General features: G+C 38.3%; 1 protein-coding gene across 1 annotated transcript; it reads right to left on the reverse strand.

Annotated features, from left to right (window-relative positions):
• Positions 1-426: 426 nt before the first annotated feature.
• On the reverse strand, positions 427-20,457 carry LURAP1L (leucine rich adaptor protein 1 like). Its single transcript, XM_054003524.1, has 2 exons — positions 20,088-20,457; positions 427-1,170 (listed from the first exon to the last, which is right to left on the reverse strand). Exons 1-2 carry the CDS (start codon positions 20,283-20,285, stop codon positions 796-798), a joined length of 573 nt encoding a protein of 190 aa, XP_053859499.1. The 5' UTR covers positions 20,286-20,457; the 3' UTR covers positions 427-795.
• Between the last annotated feature and the right edge of the window lie 1,760 nt (positions 20,458-22,217).

Below are 22,217 nucleotides of genomic sequence, written 5' to 3' on the forward strand. Positions count from 1 at the left end.
AGAGGCTCTACATGCAACAATTACTGTTTTCCTTCTCAGCTATTTCCAATGTAACTGATTAGCTGCAGCTCTTAAATGCACTAGTAGGCACAAAAAAGTTAAGGCAAACTCTTACTTGTAAAACAGGAAAGGAAAGACAGCAGGGCAACACTGCTGAATTAAAAAAACACCAAAAATTTAGAATCAGAATTTAACAACAAAATTAGGCTAGAGACAAGAGAATATTGCAAAATGAAAGAAACCCCACACAGAAAAGTTTAAAATACTTTATATTTCAAATGAAGACAGCTTAACAGAATCAAATTTCATTTCTTAGAAAAGGAAAATTATTTTGTAGAGGTATTTTCAAGATTCAGATTTAAGGCCCAATAAGAACAGTCTCTTTGGAAAGACCAGATATGGTAGTCAAGAAAATTTATGACAACATATATTTATCAGAAGATGTTTTATTAACAACAAATACAAAATTGTTACTTATTCCCTGATGTTTCATTTTAAAGATACAGCTTTTCCTAGACCACTTTTGCAGACTTGTAAATACAGCATTGTAAAAAATTAAAACAAAAAAAAAAAGTGACAATAAATTAAGAAAATGTGAGGAAGAGGAGGATGGGACAAGCCCAACCCATCAAGGAGAAAATGCATTAGAAGAAATAGAAGAGTTATGCAATAGATTGAAGTATCATATTATATTCTCCTTCCAAGAGGCCTTGGGATTTTGCATATAAAATAAAATAGCAGCAAAGAAAAAGAGTAAGTACAAGTGCATTTGTGTCCCACTGGAACTTGTTCTAATTAACCAAAACCATAGTACTCATCAGAATCAATTTTGGGATGCTTATGTAGAGACTGTGAGTTCTCTGTGACAGAAGAATCACTGAACTTGTCCATGTCTGAAGGGGTTTGGTGACCAGGGACATCATCCACTAAGGTGTCCAAGTAACTCCCCACTGATATTCCATCCAGTCCATCACTACAGTCTTGTAAACTGTTACAGCTGCCATGGAGGGATGTCTCCTCACTTTCTAACAAGCTGCACAGGCTTCCACTCAAACTGCTGCCTCTGCTGGCAATGGCTTTCTCTTCAATCATCCACTTGATTGATTCAATACTTTCATTGATGAGCAGGAGCTGGCGCATAAGCTTCACATCAGTGGCTCGGAGATTAACCTAGAAGGCAAAAGCAATTTAAAAAATTACTCTTTTCATAATCAAGCCAAAGAGCAGGCTTGAATGGGCTAAAATAAAACACAAAAAAAATATCCAACTTTCCTATCTAGGACAAATCTATTTCAGTAACTAGTGAAAAAAGCTCACAAGCAAACAAACAAAAAGCCCCCAAAGTACACCTATACTAATACTTTCAGTTAAGGTCAAGTGGGAACCTGGTCAGCCTCCCTAAGCACTCGATTAACAGGACTGATAATCAATAGCAAGGCTTGTATGCACAAGAGTACAATACTGTTTAGATGAGAAACACAGCTGCTATGACAACTCCCGGGGGTAGCCTTTCACTAATCAGAGAAGCAAGACACAAAGCCATTTCTATTTACCCTTACTCTAAGCTACTTACAGCTACAGATTTCTAGGCATTCACCCCAAGTTATCCTTACTATGGCTATTGGACAACTAAAATTTTCAGATATGCATAATTTGGAATAAAGCTTGTGGATATTTAACTTTTACTCACACTACTCCTGAGTGGACATGAAAATCTGCTAAATAAATGTCTGAGAGTTGAAATCTTTAACTTATTGAAACTGTAACTTTCAGTTATTTAAACCCATATTAGATGAAGGTGATGAAGTTCAGAGTTAACCACGTATTATAAACATGGATAGCATTTACCACAGCTAATTAAATAAAAAGTGGACACTAAGAACAAACTCCTACTTTCTCACTTAATTGTGGTGGTTGATGGAAACACACAGAAATGTTAATAGTAATGCCCAGTGGAATATTACAGTGTTGCATTTCACAGATTATTTGAGTTAACCATCTTAATGTTTTCCTTAACAGGCAAACTATATAAACCACTTTTTAAGTCACTTCAGCTGACAAGTAAAGGTGAGACATAAGGCTTATATTCATAGCTTCCTTCTCTTCATCTGAAACATCACAGATACTGGAAAAAATAATCTGAAGAATAAAAGACCCTGAATCTGAATAAAAGACCTTATGTGCCATATTGAAAATTTGAAAGTCTTCAGTCAACTGAAAAATAAAGAAAAAGCAAGTAAGATCTATTACATCAGACAACAGATATTTTATACAATTCTCCAAGTCCACAACTGCACAGAAAAATAGCACCTGTATTGTTCATACACAATGGACTGGAACAGAATGAGTATTGTCAGGAAGCAAAGACTGTATCTTGTTTTGCCAAGAGTATAATCTGAACACTATCCTTCCATACTCAAATGCCATCTTCTCAGTATCCCAAATTTCACTGACACTGACCTGTACAGTTGTTCAAAAATTATTTTAATGTATTTTTATTCTTAGATACTGCAGAAGATTGTAGTGGATCCAGCTAGGACTCTTCCTAGCAGCTGTTATGGTTTTGTTCTCTGTATCTGTGACCAAACTATGGCAGTAGCATTCCAGTGTTTCAGCTCCTACTGAGCAGGAAGTGCAATCAAGGCCTTTTCTGTTTTTCACTCTGCACCCTCAGCAGGTAGACTAGGACTGAGAAAGATGCTTGGAGTGGACAAAGGTGGGACAGTTGACTAGAATTAATCAAATGGATATTTCTTTGCCATACAATGTTGTGCCCAGCAATAAAATCTGTGCATTTGCTCTTTCCTATACAGCTGTTGCCTGGGGGCTGTCTTGGTCTGCTGGTGTTGGTGGGATATGGTGTGTCATCGACTTTGCATCACTTGTTAATTTAATTTATTTCCTTCATTTTTAAACTGTCTTTATTACAATCTAAGTTTTTCTCACTTTTGTTCTAAATCTCTCCCCTGATCCCACTGGAAGATGAGAGGAGAGTGAGTGAGCAGCTGGTGTGTGCTTAGTTACAGATCAGGAACAATCCAATGCAAAGACATTTCAAGCTTTGCCTGAGTAACCGTCATATGTATTCCCAGCTTCCTTCCCCAGTCCCCAGAATGATTTCTGAGTTATTCTGAATCGAGTATCACAAAATTTAACACAGCTAACCTGGAACTGTGCAAAACAACTCTACCTACCATTCATGGTTTTAACAATATTGCCCATATATCATCGTTTCAGAAGTGAGAAAACAGATTGACCATTTTGTAGTTCTCCTGCCTAAGCCAATTCCTCTACTCTAACCAATAAATCACTGTAAACCATTTGCTTGGCAACTCGACTGTCACGAAAGCAGTAAATTACCCAACTTCTCAAATGCAACTACAGACCTCAGCAACTTGCTGAATATAAACATGCTCAGAGACACGTTTCCCAAAAGGCTGATTAAGGAAATGTTTAACAGAACTAGCAACAACATGACTCAAATGAAACAGTCCCTTTTAGATAAAATAGACATCTCATATATTTCAGCTTCAGTTCACAGGAAATAATTTCTTTTCTCTAAATACAGCAACAGCTTCAGCAATTTTGTGGAATAACCCTACTGGAAGCAATTCTTTACATTCCTGAGTACTAGAATCATCCTCCTCCTAGCTACCATGTAATTCCAAATCTCCCATATCAGGAGTGTGCTTTTCCTAAAGCAAATATTAAAAAGTAGTTTAACAAATGTCATCTTTCTTTAATATGGTTTACTTCATCATCAGTTCGATAACACAAAAATGGCAAAATGACATTTTTTGCCCCTTATGTGCTTTAGCACAGACATAATCACATTAGTTTTTACTCATTTATGTAGCTGCAACCCATTTATCTTCGAAGTTGTTGGAGTGTTTTTGGAGTAAACAAGCCACTCCAAGACAGTTCAGCTAACAGGACTAAACACAATAAAACCTCACCATGCTTGACAGCTCCATTTGTTATGCACAGTAACAGGTGCATTTCACGAACAATCTAAACAGTGTATCATAGCTAATACAGGCTTTTCAGAACAGTTTTTATAGCTGTCCTTTAGCTAAAGCTAGAGCACATGACCACCATAGGGAAGGTGTGTGTTATTATGGATCAGTCCTCAGCAAAAACTTATAGTGTATAAAGAAAACTACAAGAGAGTAAAAACTAATTTCCTGTTACAAGTTAACTTTTATATTTTTGCTTAGTCTTGCTCCGTATATTTGCAATAGTGCTGATCACAAGAAGAATACTAAATGTTTAATATTAAGAGCTAGTCACAGCAGGAGAAAAAAAAATGAAATTAAAGTGATAGCATCTTTCAAGTAACACATTCTGGTAACATAAGCGCACACATTAGCATTCAGAAAGAACCAGAACTTTAATCTGGAAGGAATAGCTGGACTAAACACCTGGCTGTGCCTCCTTCTCATATTTGTTTTTCTAACAAAATATTTCTTCCTTTCTTTTGGTCTTCTGTAATAATATGTAAAACACTCATAGTTTGTTCAAGAGAATTGATATATATACAAACATAAGGGCTTTTGTGTAATACAGATATATGCAGAGAGACACACAAGTATTCATGCTCTTTTTAAATATAATTCACTGTTTCTGAGAAAGATGGACTAAGTTATTGCTTTTAGAATAAAACTATTAATGACCAGGACTGCTAACAAAGACAATTATTGCTTCCTGGCAGTCACACAAAGTAGTGCATTGATCACTTAGCTTTTGGATCGAAGTCACATATGTAAGCACAATTTGGGCAAAACAGCCTTGTTTTTTTGCTGCTGCATGTTCTGCAGACATAGCTTTCAGTCAGTACCAAACACAGTGGGTCACCTTCCCCTCTAGAAATGGCAAACCTAAAATGACAGTTAAATATACCTTTCTAAGCTGTGAAAGCTGTTTGAAACTCTAGATTCTTCCTGCACATTACTTTCTTTTAAATTCCTGGATTCACATGCTGCTTCTTCTAATTACAGGAACTCTGCAGGGATATTAATGGCAACCATAAAACGTGGTTTGAGAAAAATATATCCCTAAGTTTATTTAAATCATTTCAGTTTCATTTTTTTCTCAAAACTTTTATGTTCTGTGCCATAAAGAGTCTACTAGTAAAAGGAAAATAATTAATGGAACCTAAATAATAAAATATTTTTCTCAGGATAAATATTTTAGTCAGAGCACAGTGAAGTAAGTCCTCACAATAGACAAAATTTTATACTTACAACTTAATGGATTCAGGGAGCTACTTAAGACACTCAGATCAGAAGCTCTGCTCTGCACAGAATCTCAAAATGAATCTAAAGTTAGCTGCTCTAGAATCTGTGATCTAAAACATCTTCAGTTTGGACACAAATTCCACAATAAGCGGAAGTCGATGGAAGCAGTAGCAAAATACAGTACTCCCGGGAAAGCCCCTCAGAGGTTCAGGCCTGGGAAGTCTTGCAGAAGGTAACAAACATGAGGAGAGGTTAGATGAAACTAACTGCAGCCAATTCCATCTATTGCTAAACACTACCACACCCATCTCCATCACACTTTTTACAAACAGAATTTCAAACCAGTAGAACTGTTCCATACTAAACAGGTGTGCATAACCACTATGGTTCAGGAGTATTAGTGATACTATTGTTTCCATTTCCTAGGATGTGTCACATAGCTTTCTGCTTTCCTATTGATTTTTTTCTATTTGCCTTATCATTCAGGATGATGAGCTTGACAACTATGCCTACGTCCCTTTTAATTTTTAAAAGGGAGATTACCTCAGCTTTTAATATAATAGTAAATTCCATCAATTAATTCCAGATGCAATTAAAAAACATCTAACAATCAGTGTCCAAATAATAATTTGTTTTGCACTCTGAGATGTCTCTTCTGAAAAAAGCTAACCATATTCCATTTTCTTCTGGTGTTACTTTTACTATTACAAACACTGAATAACAAGTTTTAAAGTAACTAAGGAAATTAATTTATAAGGCAAAAGAGGAGGGTGAGGAAAATAAAACAGTGGTTGGCAATTACTTAAGTTTACTCAAGATACAAATATAGAAAGAAGATATATTAGAATAAAAAACTGGTCAATAAAACCTCATTGACTAATTCAGTGAGACCATAACAAGCTAAAATACCATAAGCAATTTATTCAAAATCCAAAATTCATAATATGTGAATTCAAGTGTTATTTAACTGGAGTCACCAAGTTAACATGTTTACAACAGGGATAAGTCTGGAGACACACACAGGATTTGTTTATAAGCCTCCATCTCAAAGCATGAAGCATGCCATTTGAAGGTAAGCAAGCTGAAAGTAATACTACAACAGCTTTATAGGCTGTGCAGCAGCTACATCCTATTTAAATTAAAACATATGCATGTGCATGTCTTTAAACTTCTTGCCTGCTTCTAAATTGTCTCACTGATTCAAGATGTTTGCATTGGTTTCTTCATATAATTATGCTGCTTTAAGGCAATGGTATTTCTGGATCAAGATGAAAAAAAATTAGAATGCCTAGGCTGACTTCTGAATTTGAACTTCTCCTGAATTTGAATCTTCATCATCTCCTGTTAAAAATGAAGGGAGTTTTACGTGACAGAGAGTAAGAAGACAAGTTTCCTGTCATTAACTGGAAGGCATCTTCTGTGGACCAGAGGAACAGTAACTGATTGTGGGAATGTGCCACATGCACTCCACAGCAAAGCCAACTAACTGTGGTAAATTCAGAAACCACAATAATTCAAGCTAACCCAACCAGCCTGACTGAAACACTATATAAGCTCTCTCAAAACAACGGAGATGTGGAGTAAAGCCTGGAAGAGGATGAGACTATTGGAGTCAAGGTAGGTGCTGTAATGTTTATCATTATGCCTTCTGTCTCTGACTGTGATTTAACTCATATTGAGCTAAGCTAAATTAAATTTCAGTCAATAGTGATAAATGCACATCAACAGCTTTTTCTGCATCTTGTTTCTTTTAGCATGGACTTGTGTATACAATGTATTGCTGTTTAATTTTCCCATTTATTTTCTCCTGATTTTTAGGCTTGTGGTAAACTTCAGACAATGAAGAGGGAGCTTCAGAGGGAGCACATAAAAAAGCACATTAAAAAGCTACATATATATACAAAAGCTAAATTTTTGTGATCCACTGTTCATTTTTAGTTATGGTTCACTGATCTACTTTCTTTCTGCAAAGTAAGTTACACTAATCTTTCTCAGCTGTACTTCCATAAATGAGTCACAATAAAAATATTGTGGCAGACCACGGAAGTTTTGATCACTTAATTTTTGACTTATTTTGCAAGAGATTGTTTATAATCTTGCATCTACTTAAGATTCCAAATTTGTTAAAACCCTCATATCATATTTTTTAGGTAGCATTCATTACAATTGTTGAACTCCCAGCTGCTCATAAATTGAGCAGCCATTGAGCTTTCAGTTTCTGTCTTCACCCTTAGCTACTTCAAACAGAGGCTCTAGCCTAGTCATTGTCCTGCTTCAAATTCCTGCATTTCCACTGCAATCCTTCACCAAGTCCTCACAATAAATATTTCCACAGGTCTGTCTGTAAAATTCGGCAGCCACATAACACAGCTCTAAGCACAGTAACTTTTAATTAGGAAGGAAAAGGAGAGACCTTGTGATTCCATATCAACCACAAAAGGATTTTACTGTAAGGAGAGCTTCCCAATCCATTACTTAAAGCAAGGAAGTGGGCAAGTCAGGTCTGAGCCACCACCGGAATAATACAGGAGAGTACACCAGAATAATTAGGAAGCAGAGCAGCTTCATGAGACAGCAAGTTAGTTCAGTAGGCAATGAGAGTAAATAACTCAATGAGCAGGTTTCAAGGACGTTTCTTGCAAATATATGAACAAAATATTATGTTAATATGGTCACCATCTGATACAGGATATTACAGTATTGGCAACTTATATTTCTCTATTTTAATATTTTAATTTTATGCATAATAATTGTTTCCCTTATACTCAACAGGAAAATACATACCACCAAGCTGTGCAATTGTTTAGTCATATTCTCTCTGAAAAAATAGAAAAGGTGAATCTCAAGGCCTTTTTTCACTGCCTTGAAAGCTGCATGGTCCTTGTCTGGTGAGTATGTGTAGGCAGCCTGCCAAGTGCATTAATACCTTTGATAATAACATACCAATGATTATGATGAATCATTTATCAGTAGGATATATTTTTTATTTTAACATCATAGTGTTTGAGGTATCTTGTATGCTTAAGTGCAACAAAAAATGCCCAGGGGGAAAAGTATATTTTTATTTTTTTTTGCTTTAGTTTTTTGGCCATCTCTTAATTTTGCTGTGAAAAAGACGAATCTATTTAAGTATCTCCTAAGTAGATATGACAATGTCTGTCAAAAGGAATCATGACATAAAACTGAGAGCAAGTAGAAGGAAAAAAAAAAAGTTAATTCATTACATTCTTATTTCTTATACACCTCCTGTCCAAATAAAACAAATGTTAAATAAGCTCTTTAAATAAATGGAAGTACCACAGAATTCAAAGAGAGAAACATCCCATCACAGGAGGATGAAAAATATAACAGGAAAATCCTGACGCTTTTAAAGTTTAGTTGAATTAACATGAAAGAAAGCAATGAGAAAATGTAGGGATTTGCAAAGAGGAAAAACTTCTAATGCTGCTGGAAGGTTTTACTGAATGTTTCTAAATATCTCAAACTACTGTCAAAAAAGAATCATCTGACCTTAGAAATGTATCTACTATTACAAACGTGAACATGTCCAGAAAAATCCATAATATAGACCCACATTTGTTGACAGACAAGATAACTCTATTGCAAACATTCAGGTCAATATGAAGCTGTAATATTTGGCTGTGGGTGTCAGAAAGCATTACACAGCAGATGGACGATCACAGCATCATTATGAAGTGCTCTGGACACCAGCCACAATGCAGGACTGCATGTGTCTTCTGATCAACATGGGATAGCACTGGGGCTCAAGAAGATATGTAATTTCTTTTTTTGAATTTCACTCTCTGCCTCATTTATGTTTGTCCTGACCAAAACATAGTCTTAGAAACACTATGCAAAAAAATTAAATAATGTAATAACCATTCCATACCTGTTCAAAATTTATTACTTTTAATACTGGCACTGTGGAAATATACTCAAAAGCATATAATTAAAATAAAAGAAGATAATAGGGTTTGCTTACAGGTATATGCAAAGTTTGAAAATACTGCCTTTATAGAGATAACAGCAAAGTTTGAAAACATTTTAAAGCCAAGAAAAAAAAAAAAAAAGAGACATATACAATTAAAAAAGAAAATCTTTGCCTGAATCTCCCCAGAATTCAAAATGGAATTCTGTTTGAAACAATTCTGTGATCCTGGAGATGGGGTATATCCTATTGAAAGCATATTTTTAATCCAACAATCAAATCTCTACTAAAGGCAACTTGCAGTCTTATTTACTGAAGGTTTATCTGGATAAAAAATAAAAAAAGAACTTCAAGACTGCCTTGGTATTATAAATTATCACATGTGCTCCTAAAAATGCTTTAGTAGTCCCAGAAACTGATTTGCTGATAACTGGAATTCTTCCCCTATTAAAACATTATGAGTGTTATGTTTCCATGCTGAATTTTTGATTAAAAATGAGTCAGTATCTTAAAAAATAAGGGGTTTTGTTTTATGTTCACTTTGTGACCTATTTGAAGTTCCATGTCTTTCAAATTCAGCTTAATTTTTCCTCATCCAAATCTCCTTAGTGCTGTAATTACCATTCTCCTAAAATATGGTCCCTGCACAGTCTTTATAGCTCTCTGAAAGTACTAGCAAGTTGGAGGTCTTTAGGTAACATGAAATTGCCTATTTTGAGTTTTTGAAACAAAAACACCCTTTTAAACCTCCAGTTATCTACAAAAAACCCCAAGTAATTTAGTTCTTTCTCATCCACTAAGAAGGTACCAAACAGCTAGCAGCTAACCTGCATCTGGGATCTATAGAGTAAAAATCAAGGAGCAAACAGGCTACAACCATTTCTAGCAAGCTGAAATACTGAAATTGGCCAGCACAGCGAGCTGAGCAGGCTGTTCAGAACTACACCAGCTGTATCTTTTGAGCCCTTTTGGCTCAAAAACCCACAGGCCCCTTTGTTTCCCACAGAACACACCGCAATTCATTCCGGTCACAAGGTGTGATTATCAATGAATATTAACAATTAAATAAACACACATCTTATACTTCCAGGCCAGGAAGTGAGAAGGTAGTAAGAGTAACCAGTCATGAACTATAAACTACAAGGCAAGACCAGGCACTCTAGGTAACATTTTCTTTCCACATTATTTGATACCTTCTCTGATCAATAACTATTATCCACACCATATAGTGCAGTCCTCAGCTTCTCCTAAACAACTCTTGCTCATGTCATATTGCTCTTTTTATACTTAAACCTGTTCTTAGCAAAGATTTCTACATAGAAGAGCATGGGGGCATTGTGGTGTGATTCTAGGTCAGCAAAGGATATTAATCATAGCTGTCAATGCAGTTATCAGATGTATGAGTAGCTTTAGAAGGAGTCAAGGTCATTGCTTGCATTTCTCATTTCTTCTTCTATGAGGAAGTACTAGCTACTAAGCTAGTTGGAGAGGGAAAATAAGGTGCAAGACTTGCAAAACATGGCTAGGAAAAGACAAATATGGCCTTTCTGAATAATCAAGGGTAACCTGGGTAAAGAGAGAACTAGTCAAGGAAAACACAGCAGATTTGGACTAGAGACGTTTGGTTGTATTTGAAAAGAGCTAGTAACAGCTCTTCTGGAGAAATCTTGTTATTAAACTTCACCAGAGTATAAATTAATTAAGGTGAAGGAAAAAAATTACAAATATTAAAGATCATAGTGTTTTTTTGGTTGCATTTTCTTTCTTGTCTGAAATGCGTGGACTGATGCTCTGCACTGGTGAATGCCTAAGCAGCTTTATGAAGTTATCATCACAGATGGCAACCTCATCTGGCTATGGGAAAAACAGCAACCTGCCTTCATTTCCCTGCCTCAGTCACAGCAACCAGTGACAGGTGGTAACAAAGGAGGATGTAAATTCCACAGGCCTTTGAAGAATATCACTATTACTTTCGTATGCTAGTAGTAATGCTCTTCTCTTGCAAAGAGGCTTTCTCCTCTCTCTGCTGTAGCAGGATTTACAGTTTTCTACTACAAACCCAGTAACACTAGAACCTTGCAACACAACACCACTTGAAATAAAAATATTTCAGTGCACTGCACAATTCTGCCAAGACATGTGGACAAGCCATTAATCACAGTGGTTGAAACAGCCCTGTGAAGGCAAATTGTAGTTGAAGTCACAGAACAGGATAAGTCCTATAAAATTTATTCTGTCTTCATATTTGCTTCTCTCATAGCTGTATAATTTCAAGAAGACTAGAAAAATAGTCTAAAGCTTACAATGACTCCTTGAATGACTTCTCCAAGTTGTCATGTTTTTGTGCAGGCACATCTAAATCCCTTTAGTCAGGAAACCTTCCTGCCCATGAAAAGGATTCTTCAATACCAAAAACCAACCTAAACCCCCTACATTGTCACTGTTTTATTATTAAGCACTTTGTTCTAAACATGCACCATTTGACTTTGTCTAACAAAGAAAATGATCTGTATTAGCTGCCAAACTCCAAAAGATGTTCCAGCCTTTCAATGTGGCCTTTCCAGGCACACTTATAAGGGTACATATTAATCTCATTCCAGGAAAGTTAGGTAAGTAGGTAGGTAGGTAAGATAGATAGATAGATAGATAGATAGATAGATAGATAGATAAGATAGATTTTCAGAATCAGAGAATCACAGGAGAGTTGAGGTTGGAAAAAACCTCTGATCTAATGCCACATCACTGCTAAGGCAAGTTCAACAGGATCCAATCCAGGCAGGTTTTAAAAATTTCAAGAAAGGCAGACTCTACAACCTCTCTGGGCAGCCTGTTCCAGTGCTCAGTCATCCTCAAAGTAAAAAAGCTTTTCCTTATATTTGGATGGAACCTCCTGTATTTCAGTTTGTGCTCATTGTCCCTTGTCCTGTCACTGGGCACCACTGAAGAGAGTCTAGTCCCATCTTCTTGACAGCCACCCTTAAGACATTGGTAGATCCCTGTTTAGCTGTCTCTTCTCCAGGCTAAACTGGCCCAGTTTCTTCAGTCTTTCTTCATAAGAGAGATGATGCTCCAAACCCCTACTCATCTTTATTGTCCTCTGCTGGACCAGCTCTCCAGCAGTTCCTTGTCTTAAACTGGAAAGGCCAAAATGGATCCCCACACAGCACACCAGATATGGCCTTACCAGGACCGAGTAGAAGCCTGTCTACATAATTTTCACTAGTTTTCTAAAGAGGTGGCTAAACAGTACAGATCTTATTCCTCCTTCCACAGAAATGATTCCGTTTCCTCCTTGGTGTCAGGACGGTTTTTTTCCTAGTAATTTATAATTATTGGAAGGATCAAGGTCTGAGTCTGAAGTTTTTAAAATAAAAAGTCTTTTAAACTGAGTGTTAAGAAAGTAATGTCCAATGCTTGCTATAGCTCATAAGCAAGTGTCTGAGCTAACAGGAGCAGTGCAAATACCTCAATTACAACACTTTTTTAAACCAATGGAAATCCTGTAGGATGAAAAAAAAAAAAAAAAAGAAAAATACAAAGCAACCAAGCTGTTCTGTTCTTTTCTATCTTGGGGTAAAAATGTGTGAGCTTGGAAACACTCGTTGCATTATAGTTCTTAGCTGTGTTTCCTTCTGTACCTATAAAGAGACAGGATTCATAGCTAAACCAGAATGCAGTAAAATGGCTCTTCTTTTGGCAGCATTTGAGTCATGAATGCAGCTGATATCTAACAGCAGCAAACAAAATCACAAATTATGCCAGTGAAATGTTTATAGAATCTGAAACCCCCAGTAGTTAAACAGCAATTTACCATTGCTTTAAAGTCACTAAGTGCTTTCACTTCATCTGGCACTGCATCCACCAGGGTCATACAGCATTGAGAGGAGTTTATTGTACAGCATGGCAAATGAAACATTTGGATAACTTCTCTGGCATCTTAGCTAGTTTGTGTTTACAGTAAATTAAGAAATGTGCCATACCATTCTCTTGACAAATTGTAAGTATTAAGAACAGCTAGGTTGGTGGGGATAGACAAGGATTGGATTGCTGAGGCCAGCATTGCATTGGTATGCCAGTATGCTCTTTTCCATGTTTATGGAAGCTGTAGGCAAGTTTGCATATCCCGAAAAAATGGAGTAGCTGACTTTATACACTTATATACCTGACATATATATACTCTCTATTGTCCTTCCTTATCTTCTTATATGACAGAAGAGAAACCTCCTTGAGAGCTACTTCAAAGAGGGGGATTCTCAGACACATTTTATTCCACACATTCATCTGCAGGCAGGCACCAGAGGGACTCAGCACTGAAACACAGAACAAGTGACTTGTGAAATAAATTACTGTCCCAATACACTTTTAGATTTGAAAAAGCTTGAAAGGTTGAACTATGTTGTTTATCTTTCAAAGATGCAATACAAGATGGCTTATGGACCCTCTGGATGTGTTTTGGTCACCCTCCAAATTAGAGCAGCTTCCAGCTACCTACCACTAAGATTTCCACCACAGGAAAAAGCTTATAATTAGAAGTCACATCTATGGGAGTAAGACTGGATAGCAAAGGTTATGAGTCTGTCTTCACAACAAAAAAGTTTTCCTTTTATTATGACTTGTCTTGTAATTTTATGATCAGAGCTCGTCATCTTTACAAACAGTAAATTGAGAAGCATCTTTTGGAACTGCTTACATACAGTAAGCATAACTTCCATGTTTATAAATGCAAATTAAATCCATCAGAGACATTGTACTCAATTTAATTGAATTCCAATTGCTTTTCAACAGCTCAGATCCTCTGTCTTTTTACTCCTGTAACTTCATCTCCATTTGCTTCAGATTCCAGTAACCAGCCTTCCTTCCAGGACATGGACAGAAATGAAACACATGGAAAATAAACACATCCCCTGTGGGAAGTTTACTAGGTTTTGACCTTGAGGGTAGAGAACAGACAAATAATCTAGTAACCTTTAAAATATTAATTGAAAATCCATTCTTTTTCTTTTACTATTTGCTGTTAGGAAAAAGAAAGTATTGAAGAGTAGAAATGCACTTTTTGGCAATCACCTCTGCTTAATATATATATTTGGTATTGTGCATTTCAAGTTTTTCCTGCTCATACACAAAAGATAATTTTAATTTGTTGTTGCCATAAGTAACCACATAAAAGAAAGCATTCACACAAAATTACGATGATCAAAGGGCTGGAAAATCTGCCATAGGAGGAAAGACTTAAGGAGGTAGGTCTTTTCTCCCTAGAGAAGTCTTGGGGATAGAAGTATCTCCTCACAGCATTCCAGTAATTTGGGCTGATACAAAGAGGACCAGGAGAAGTTTCACCTTAATATGAGCTCAACATTTTTCAGTAAAGGCAATCAATCACAAGAATGATTTAAGGCAATCAACCTCCCCAGTTACACAGCTGAGGTTTTCAAGATGGACAGGGTGATTGACAATGTCACCCAGACTCTCTTTCCTTCTAAAGGTGAAACCAGATGGTCTTCTAAAGTCCCTTTATGAAATAGCCCTTCCACACCAGGACATTCTATGAAAACCATGCTGTTATGATGATTTCATCAGACAGGTTATAATCTATTTGTTAAAAGTTATCATAAACTGTACAACTCCCTGCAGAAGTGGTTTAGTATTCACATAATTTCATTACAAAATGTCAGGAATCAGACTTTAAAAATCAACTTTAATGGTTCTACTCTTGGAAAAGTAATCAGGAAGGAATCATGAAATTATAATATATATTCTCTGAAAAAAAAAGCTGGCAAAAGTCTCACAGTACACGGGCAGTCTAACTGAAGTCTTGACTTTAGTATTCCTGATGCTGCTGTGATGATTCACATCAGACAGATGCATGTGTACTGAAGTATCTCACACTTATGCTACTTGCTAAGGTAACACCAAGGTTTCATAGACTCTTGGCCATGCAGCAGCTAAAGCTGAGTAAGAACAGACATAAACTCTACAATTCAAATCCTTCTGCCAGGCATGAGTGAGATTTGCCAGTCAAAACATATGTTTAAATATGCATTGATTTAAATAACCTTGGTCAACTCATCCTACCAGAGATGATCTGAAAAGATGGAAAACTTGGCAAAGTTCTGGCACTGTAATTAAGCTGCATTTTTTTCCTTATTAGATTTGATTATTTTCCCTAAGGATTAACCTACAACACCGTTGTAACATGAGTCACTGTTATGATCACTGCTCAATCTGCATTATATGCAAAAATTACAAACTCCTCTACTACATCATGCAAATTGGAGGATATGGAGAGAACTTGCTAGCAAGATACAGGATTAACCCCTTTCTCAGTGAACTTCAGGAGGATCTGGAGAAACAAGTTAGTTTCTATTTCTGTATGCCTTCTTTTTGTCTAAGAACCTCACTTCAGGGATTCACTGAATAATGGCTTATTAAGAAACAAAGGTTAATCAGACTCACCTGCATAGTAATTTTATATTTAAGATTTTATCTTCAGTCAAGTTTTTAAGCAAAAGTTACAATTAATCTAACCGAAAACCAGCATCTGATACACAGCTTAGTATTGCTGATGAGACACACTGAAGCCAGATCTTGGCTTCAGTTAAGACAACTGACGTTATCCTACAAAATAGTTAATGTAGCAGCCTGCACCTACAGCATGGGTTAAAGAGATATTTCAAGTCACAGTTGTAGACTTTTTAAAATCAGTCCTTCAAAGAAACTAATAAATGCAGATCCTCCACAACTGTGGGTCTAATAAATCTGAGCAAATATTAAGTTTGTCAGACTCGCTAGAGCTGGTAGAATATGGTTACAACAGCTCTGTCCTCCAACCTGAACCTTCATTAATGTGCTAGGGATAGTTAAAAAAAAAAAAACAAAACCAATAAAAAAGCATAAAGAAAACAAGACAAACTAAACCATCGAAAACACCAAGAAGGATTGCCATTGTAATAATCACATTCGCCTTAATTCCAGTTTCATTTTGTCAGGGATCAATGTTAATTGTCTTTAAAAAATAGTTATACTAATATTGAACTAGGAGAACAAAGGAGAAGAAAACTCAACTAATGACTTGGCATGAGGAATATTCCTCTATCTTAAATGGCTTTAGCATGCTCAGCTCCTTGAAAATAGGATTATTTATCCTTCAGTCTAAAAACTGCTGCACTCATTATACCCAGCTGGATGTTCAGACTCACTAACAAAATTTGATTCTTAACAATGCTCACTGGAAGGAATCTCATTAAAAGTCCCAGCATTGCCATCCACCCCTCACTTCCAAGACACAGCTTATCTTTTCTGCCTTAAATATTTTTATGTAAAACATTTTATAAAATTTTTGTATGTAACACAGGCTATATGGTTTTTAAATTCCTAACTTGCAAAGAGGCATTAAAGAGTTGATTTAGGAAATGTTTGAATTAAAAGGAAAAAAAACCCACCCAATCTCTTTCTTTGAGTGTTAAAGAAAATCTCCCTTTGAGTAACCCCAGAACTTGTGAAGGAGAAATGAGGTTTTACAAGCAGTATCATTTCAGGCTGCAGAATGAGACTCACAAATTATTTACTGCAGTGAAGGTGCACATATTGAATGGTGTCCTCAGGAGCATGGTACACTAGAAAAAAGAATGCAGCTATAAGGGTTTATGTTCAACTCCCCAGTGGAACATTCCACCTAAAAGACCATATGAATAAAGATTTTAATAGTGACAAATTTCACACTGAATCAAGGGTCAGATAGTGGGAGGTATTCATTCCAACCAAGTTTGACAAGAGCACAGTGTTTTGACCCATGCTGGCAATTACATCTTGGTTGTTCTCTAATTTATGGTCTTATAACTCAAAGGTTTTCAGGATCCAATGTAGTCTCCATCATGGCCTTCATGGGAAAACGGAGGATAAGAAAAGGTAAGTAAACCTGGCCAAGTAGTTTCGTATTTCAAGAATGATTCCCTGTGTGCTCTGTGTGTGATTTCAAGTGGCCATTAGCAAAATCAGGCTTGAGGTAAAAAGAACCATTTCGAACTGCAAAAGAATCTGAAAGAGTAAAGGGAAAGCCTCAAGTCCTTCACCCAGCAGATGGACAGTTGTCACAAACACCCCACCTATTTGACAAGTACTGTAGCTCACAGTCAAAATTAGCATTTCCAAGTCAAACATTGTCTTTTTTTATATACCACTAGAAAAGAAGGACCTGAATAACCTTGGGGTTTTTATGTTTACAAAAAGTTTGTCTCAAGTCTGGAATGAGTAAGTTGCAAACACAGAGGTAGGTCTATCCAAAATTCAGTGAATAAGTTGTAGAACCTGCCATCATTGTACAACTCGAAAAAAGAAAGGTGAACACATGACACTTGGTTTTCTAGTTGTTTCCATTTTTTGCATGTTTACTACTGCAGCAGCTATAGATGTCCAAGACCTTCTATGCCTTGCAGCAAAGCCAAAGAATAAAGCATTAGAAAGAGACGTGAAATAAGAAAATAGATGTTTTAGCTGCATTTTAGAAATTATATGCAGTAAAAAAGAGGAAAGAAACATAGAAAGTAACCACAATTTTTACCTGATATTGTTCTTAAATTTATAAAATATGTCCACTAAGAAAACTGCAGAGGGGAAAGTGACATATTAAGAAGCTGAAGAAACGGAAAATCCTGAAGATGCCAGAGACTAGAGAAAAAAAATCCAGGAAGGTAGTTCACTTTCGCAGTCTGGATTACAGAAGACAACTGAAAGCATGGGAAATGTATAGACAGGGTACCGATACTTCACAGTCAGTCATTGTACTGGTGGTTTAATGGGCATACACAGACCAGAAATGGTAAAAGCATTGTAACTTAACTCCTCTTACTCAGCATGAGAAATTAGTTCAGATAAGAAAAGTCAGTCACTGAAGTGACAAAAAACAGGAGAGGGACTAAAACATGTTTGTGCTTATGGCAGGGAGAGAAAAGAGAGAAGAGGATGCAGAGAGGAAGAGGCAAAAGAAAGAGTGTGACATGAAATTTGCAAGTGTGAAGTAAGTGAAGAGGCCAGCTTGAAAGGAAAAGGTGATATGGGCAATTCACTCAGGTCCCCCTCCCTTAATAGGCCTAGTTGTCTTGACACGAAGTCATGTTCTGTCAAAAACTCTGGCTACCTTATTTACTTCCTTTGTAGTCTAATATCTCATGCATAAGCTACCTGGAGGTCATTTTATTACTGTCATGCAAGCTTAAAATTAAAAAATAAGCATGAGATAAGCAGACAGTGTCTTACTCAATATTAAAACTGAAATTCCCAGTGATCGTTACCCTAAAATCATAGAATCACAGAATAGCTTTGGTTGGAAGTGACACTAAAGGTCCAACCTCCCTGCCAGGGGCAGGGACACTTTCCAAATGACAAGCAGAAAAGCACTCACAATGTCTCTCAGGCAGCCTGTCCCAGTGCCCCACTACCCTCTGAGTAAACAACTCCTTCCCAATACCTCTGCATCTACCCTCTTACAGTTCAAAGCTGTTCCCCCTCATCCTGTCACTCCATGCTGCTGTCAAAAGTCCTTCTCTCCAGCTTTCTTGTTTGGCCCAGTCTAGGTACTGAACGGTGGCTAAAAGATCTCCACAGTATACACTGATAGTTTGATTTGTGGCAATCTCTTAAATAATATGAAGCCATACAACACCAGGTGTAATTTCTAAGTTACACCTCAAGATTAACATTACCATCTTGGCTATTAACTCTCAGAATATCCATTCTCTTCCCCTTTTTGCCCAGCACACCTATTCTTTAAAAACCCTTACTAACCCACACAACTATGTACCTATATATAGCAGTGTAGAGGGACTTGTGGTATGGCACTGAACTTGTTCACATAGAATGATATTGATTTATTGGCTGTAAATGGCTAAGTTCCAAGATTGTTGCATAAAGTTATCTCAACACATTGCCAGAAAAATCCCCATCCCAACCCAAACAAATTTCATCCCATTTTCAAATAAGCTTAGTGGCAGGAGCTGTGGAACTGCTACTAAAAGTGTCTTTTGGGACTTTACATAACCCACATTAATAAAAATGGAAGCTATCTATGTTCACATAGCTGAGGTGCCCTCCATGGTCAAGATCATATCTGCTGAGTGTTCACTAATCATTTAGTCACTTGCTTGCAAAGAGTTCCTTTTGGTTTATCTTAGAAAAAAATAAGCCAGTTTTGTGGCATCCTTTTATGGCAAAATAAATTTACTGAGATGGTGACATACAAAGTAGGACAAGCACCTGCACTAAGACAGTAAACAAGTTAGAGGATCTGAACTACATACAGCATAGTCCTATCACAGATCACTGGCAGAAGAAAATATCCCATTCAACCAAAGTAGAAATAGTTGTTTTTTCAATAATTACTCTTCATCATCTGCAGCCTGTTTGGAACTAATTAAGTCTCTGATGACTGAACTCCAGCAATCAAGTCCCTGAATTCCAGGCCACATTTCCAGCCTGAAAATATCCTGTGTGTCTTTACGTGTTAGCCATGAGCAGGAAACAGGTGCAATGCAGAAAATGCAGTTACAACAACGGTATAGTGCCTTATTTCTCTTATTGATACTCCAGCTTTCAGTACTTCTAACATGGTGACAGGAACAGAAGCCAACTACGAGTCCCTGACGAACTGCCCCGCTGCGAGGAAAGAGCCGACAAGTGCCCCGCTCTACGCCGCACCAACGAGCGGCCTCGCTCTCCCAGCCGGCAGCAGAGCCGTCGCTGCCGCCCGGCCCCACCGGGGATGGATGCGCGGCGGCTGCTGGCTGCTGCTCCGAGGGCAGGCAGCACCACATTCCCGCGGTGGCCGGCCGGCAGGGGCAGGCAGCGCAGTCCCGTCCCGAGCCGCCGCCGGTGCTGCCGAGCGGGAGGCGGCGCTGCGGAAGGGCTGCGGCCGGCGTCCGGCTACTCACCATCTCCTGCTTCAGGAGCTGAAGTTTCGTCTCCAGATGGGCCAGGGCGGTAGCGCGGCGGCGGCGGGGCCCAGGGGCCGCAGCGGCGGGGCGGGCCGAGAGCTCCTCCTCGCGCAGGGGCCGCGCCAGGCTCTCGGGCACTTTGCGCCCCAGCTTCTGCTCGACGTCGCGGAGGTCAGGGAGGGCGCTGGGCTCCATGGCTCGCCCTGCGGGGGCCCGAGGCGACAGCGGCGGCACTACCCGCGCCCGCCCTGCCGCTGCCGGGGCGCGGAGGCGCGGAGAACCGCGGCAGCGTCGGGGACGGCGGATGCGCCGCGCGGGGGACCCGCGGCGGGCATGGGCATCTCCCGGGCGCACCAGCCCTTCCCGCCCCCTCTTCGGTCGGTCGGAAAAGGCAACAGCGTCTAGGCAGGGGCGATGGAGAAGAACGGCCCCGCTTCGTGTACGAGACCGTAACGCGCCCCGGCAGCTGCGTCCGGCGCAAAGCGACCCGAGTCATACCGCGTCCCGCCCGGCTGCAACTTTAAAGCCGCGGGCAGGTGGAAGAGGCGCGGCGCGGCCCGGCCCTCCCACCGCGGTGCCTGTGCGCAGAGGCGCGGCACGCCCGCGGCCGCGGGGCGCCCCCGCACGGCGGGGACCGCGCCACCCGGCCTGCAAGGGCCTCGGGAACAACGTGTCCCTCGGGGACAGCCGGGGGGGGGGGAGAAGAGAGGCGACAAGAAAAGGAAAAGAAAGGAAAGAAAGGAAAAGGAAAGGAAAGGAATATTGCAGGCAAGTGCATTCCTCTTAATATTTCTATTTTTTTTGCCCCCCTCCTCTTTAAGAAGCAAAGCTTGCAAGCTGAGTCAGTTGCTCCAACTGATAGCAAGGCAATTTTGGCTGTGCAGATAGCAGTGCTGTATGTGTCCTGTTGCTCCTTGTCCCACGATGCTCCTTGTCCCATGGCACTGAAAAACATTTTAGGCACTAAAGTATGAATAGCTGTATCTGAGAAGCTACACCTGACACATGTCAAGGGAGTTGAGAAAGTGAGGCCAGTCACTCACTAATAAGAATCTTTCTTCTTATTGCCACCACCCCCAAATATTTACTGAATTTCTATTTTAATATATTGATATTTACAGACTAGCATCTATATAATCTAATGTTAATATTGATTTATGCCATTCTGTAAATTAGTAGGGATCACATTGAAATTCTTCCTCTCTGAGCTATGAACACCTTGTTAAGCAAAATTTGAAGTTTACATGACTGTTGTTGTAACATTGAACTGTAGAACTCCTTTCTTCAACAAGCAGCATCCTAGAAAAAAGGTCATGATTCAACTGTATTCAGACTTTCTGTTTGAAGAAACTTAAGAAAAATTCTGAAATACTATTTTTCTTTAAATATTTCAGTTTACCTGAATTATCAAGCTTTTAAAAATGAAAATGGAAGAAAAATAATACAAAGAATTTATGCTAGTTTGAAGAAAAGGTTTTTCAGTGATAAAAAATTTACCCAAATCCTACTCTAAATAATCTAAAAATAATGAAAATAAGTCCTTTTAATAAGGACTTAAAACAACATCCAAAAAGTAAACTACATAATGTACCCTATGCATTCATGAATTTATGCTTTACCATCTAATGGCCTGATTCTTACCTTCCACTGGCCTTGCATTAGTATAGCAGCTAGCAAGTTACTGGGTATAGTTTTGAATTACAGAGATTAAAATATATGCTTATGCTGCAGTCACCTTGTTAAATATTCAAGGTTGCCAGCTTTGCTAAACTAGTAAATGTTTCAAGGAAACAGGTTCCTCTTTAAGTAAACAAAGTGAGTGTAACAAAACCAGAAAACATGTAAATTCCATTTTTGTCTCATGGGACAGATCCTCTGTCCTCATTTTAGAATAATAAAGTGTCCTAACTTATAAGGGATCCATAAAGATCATCTAATCCGATGCCCTGCTCCTTGCAGGACTACCTAAACCATATTATTAAGATCATCATCCAGACACTCCTTGGACTCTGACAGCTTGGTGCTGTGACCAGTTCCCTGGGAAACCTGTTTCAGTGGCCAACCACTCTCTTGATAACACTTTCCTATGTCCAGTATGAATTTCCCCTGATGAATCTTCATTCAATT

The sequence above is a fragment of the Vidua macroura genome, chromosome Z, assembly GCF_024509145.1.
Source record: "Vidua macroura isolate BioBank_ID:100142 chromosome Z, ASM2450914v1, whole genome shotgun sequence".
Classification (NCBI taxonomy): Eukaryota; Metazoa; Chordata; class Aves; order Passeriformes; family Viduidae; genus Vidua; species Vidua macroura.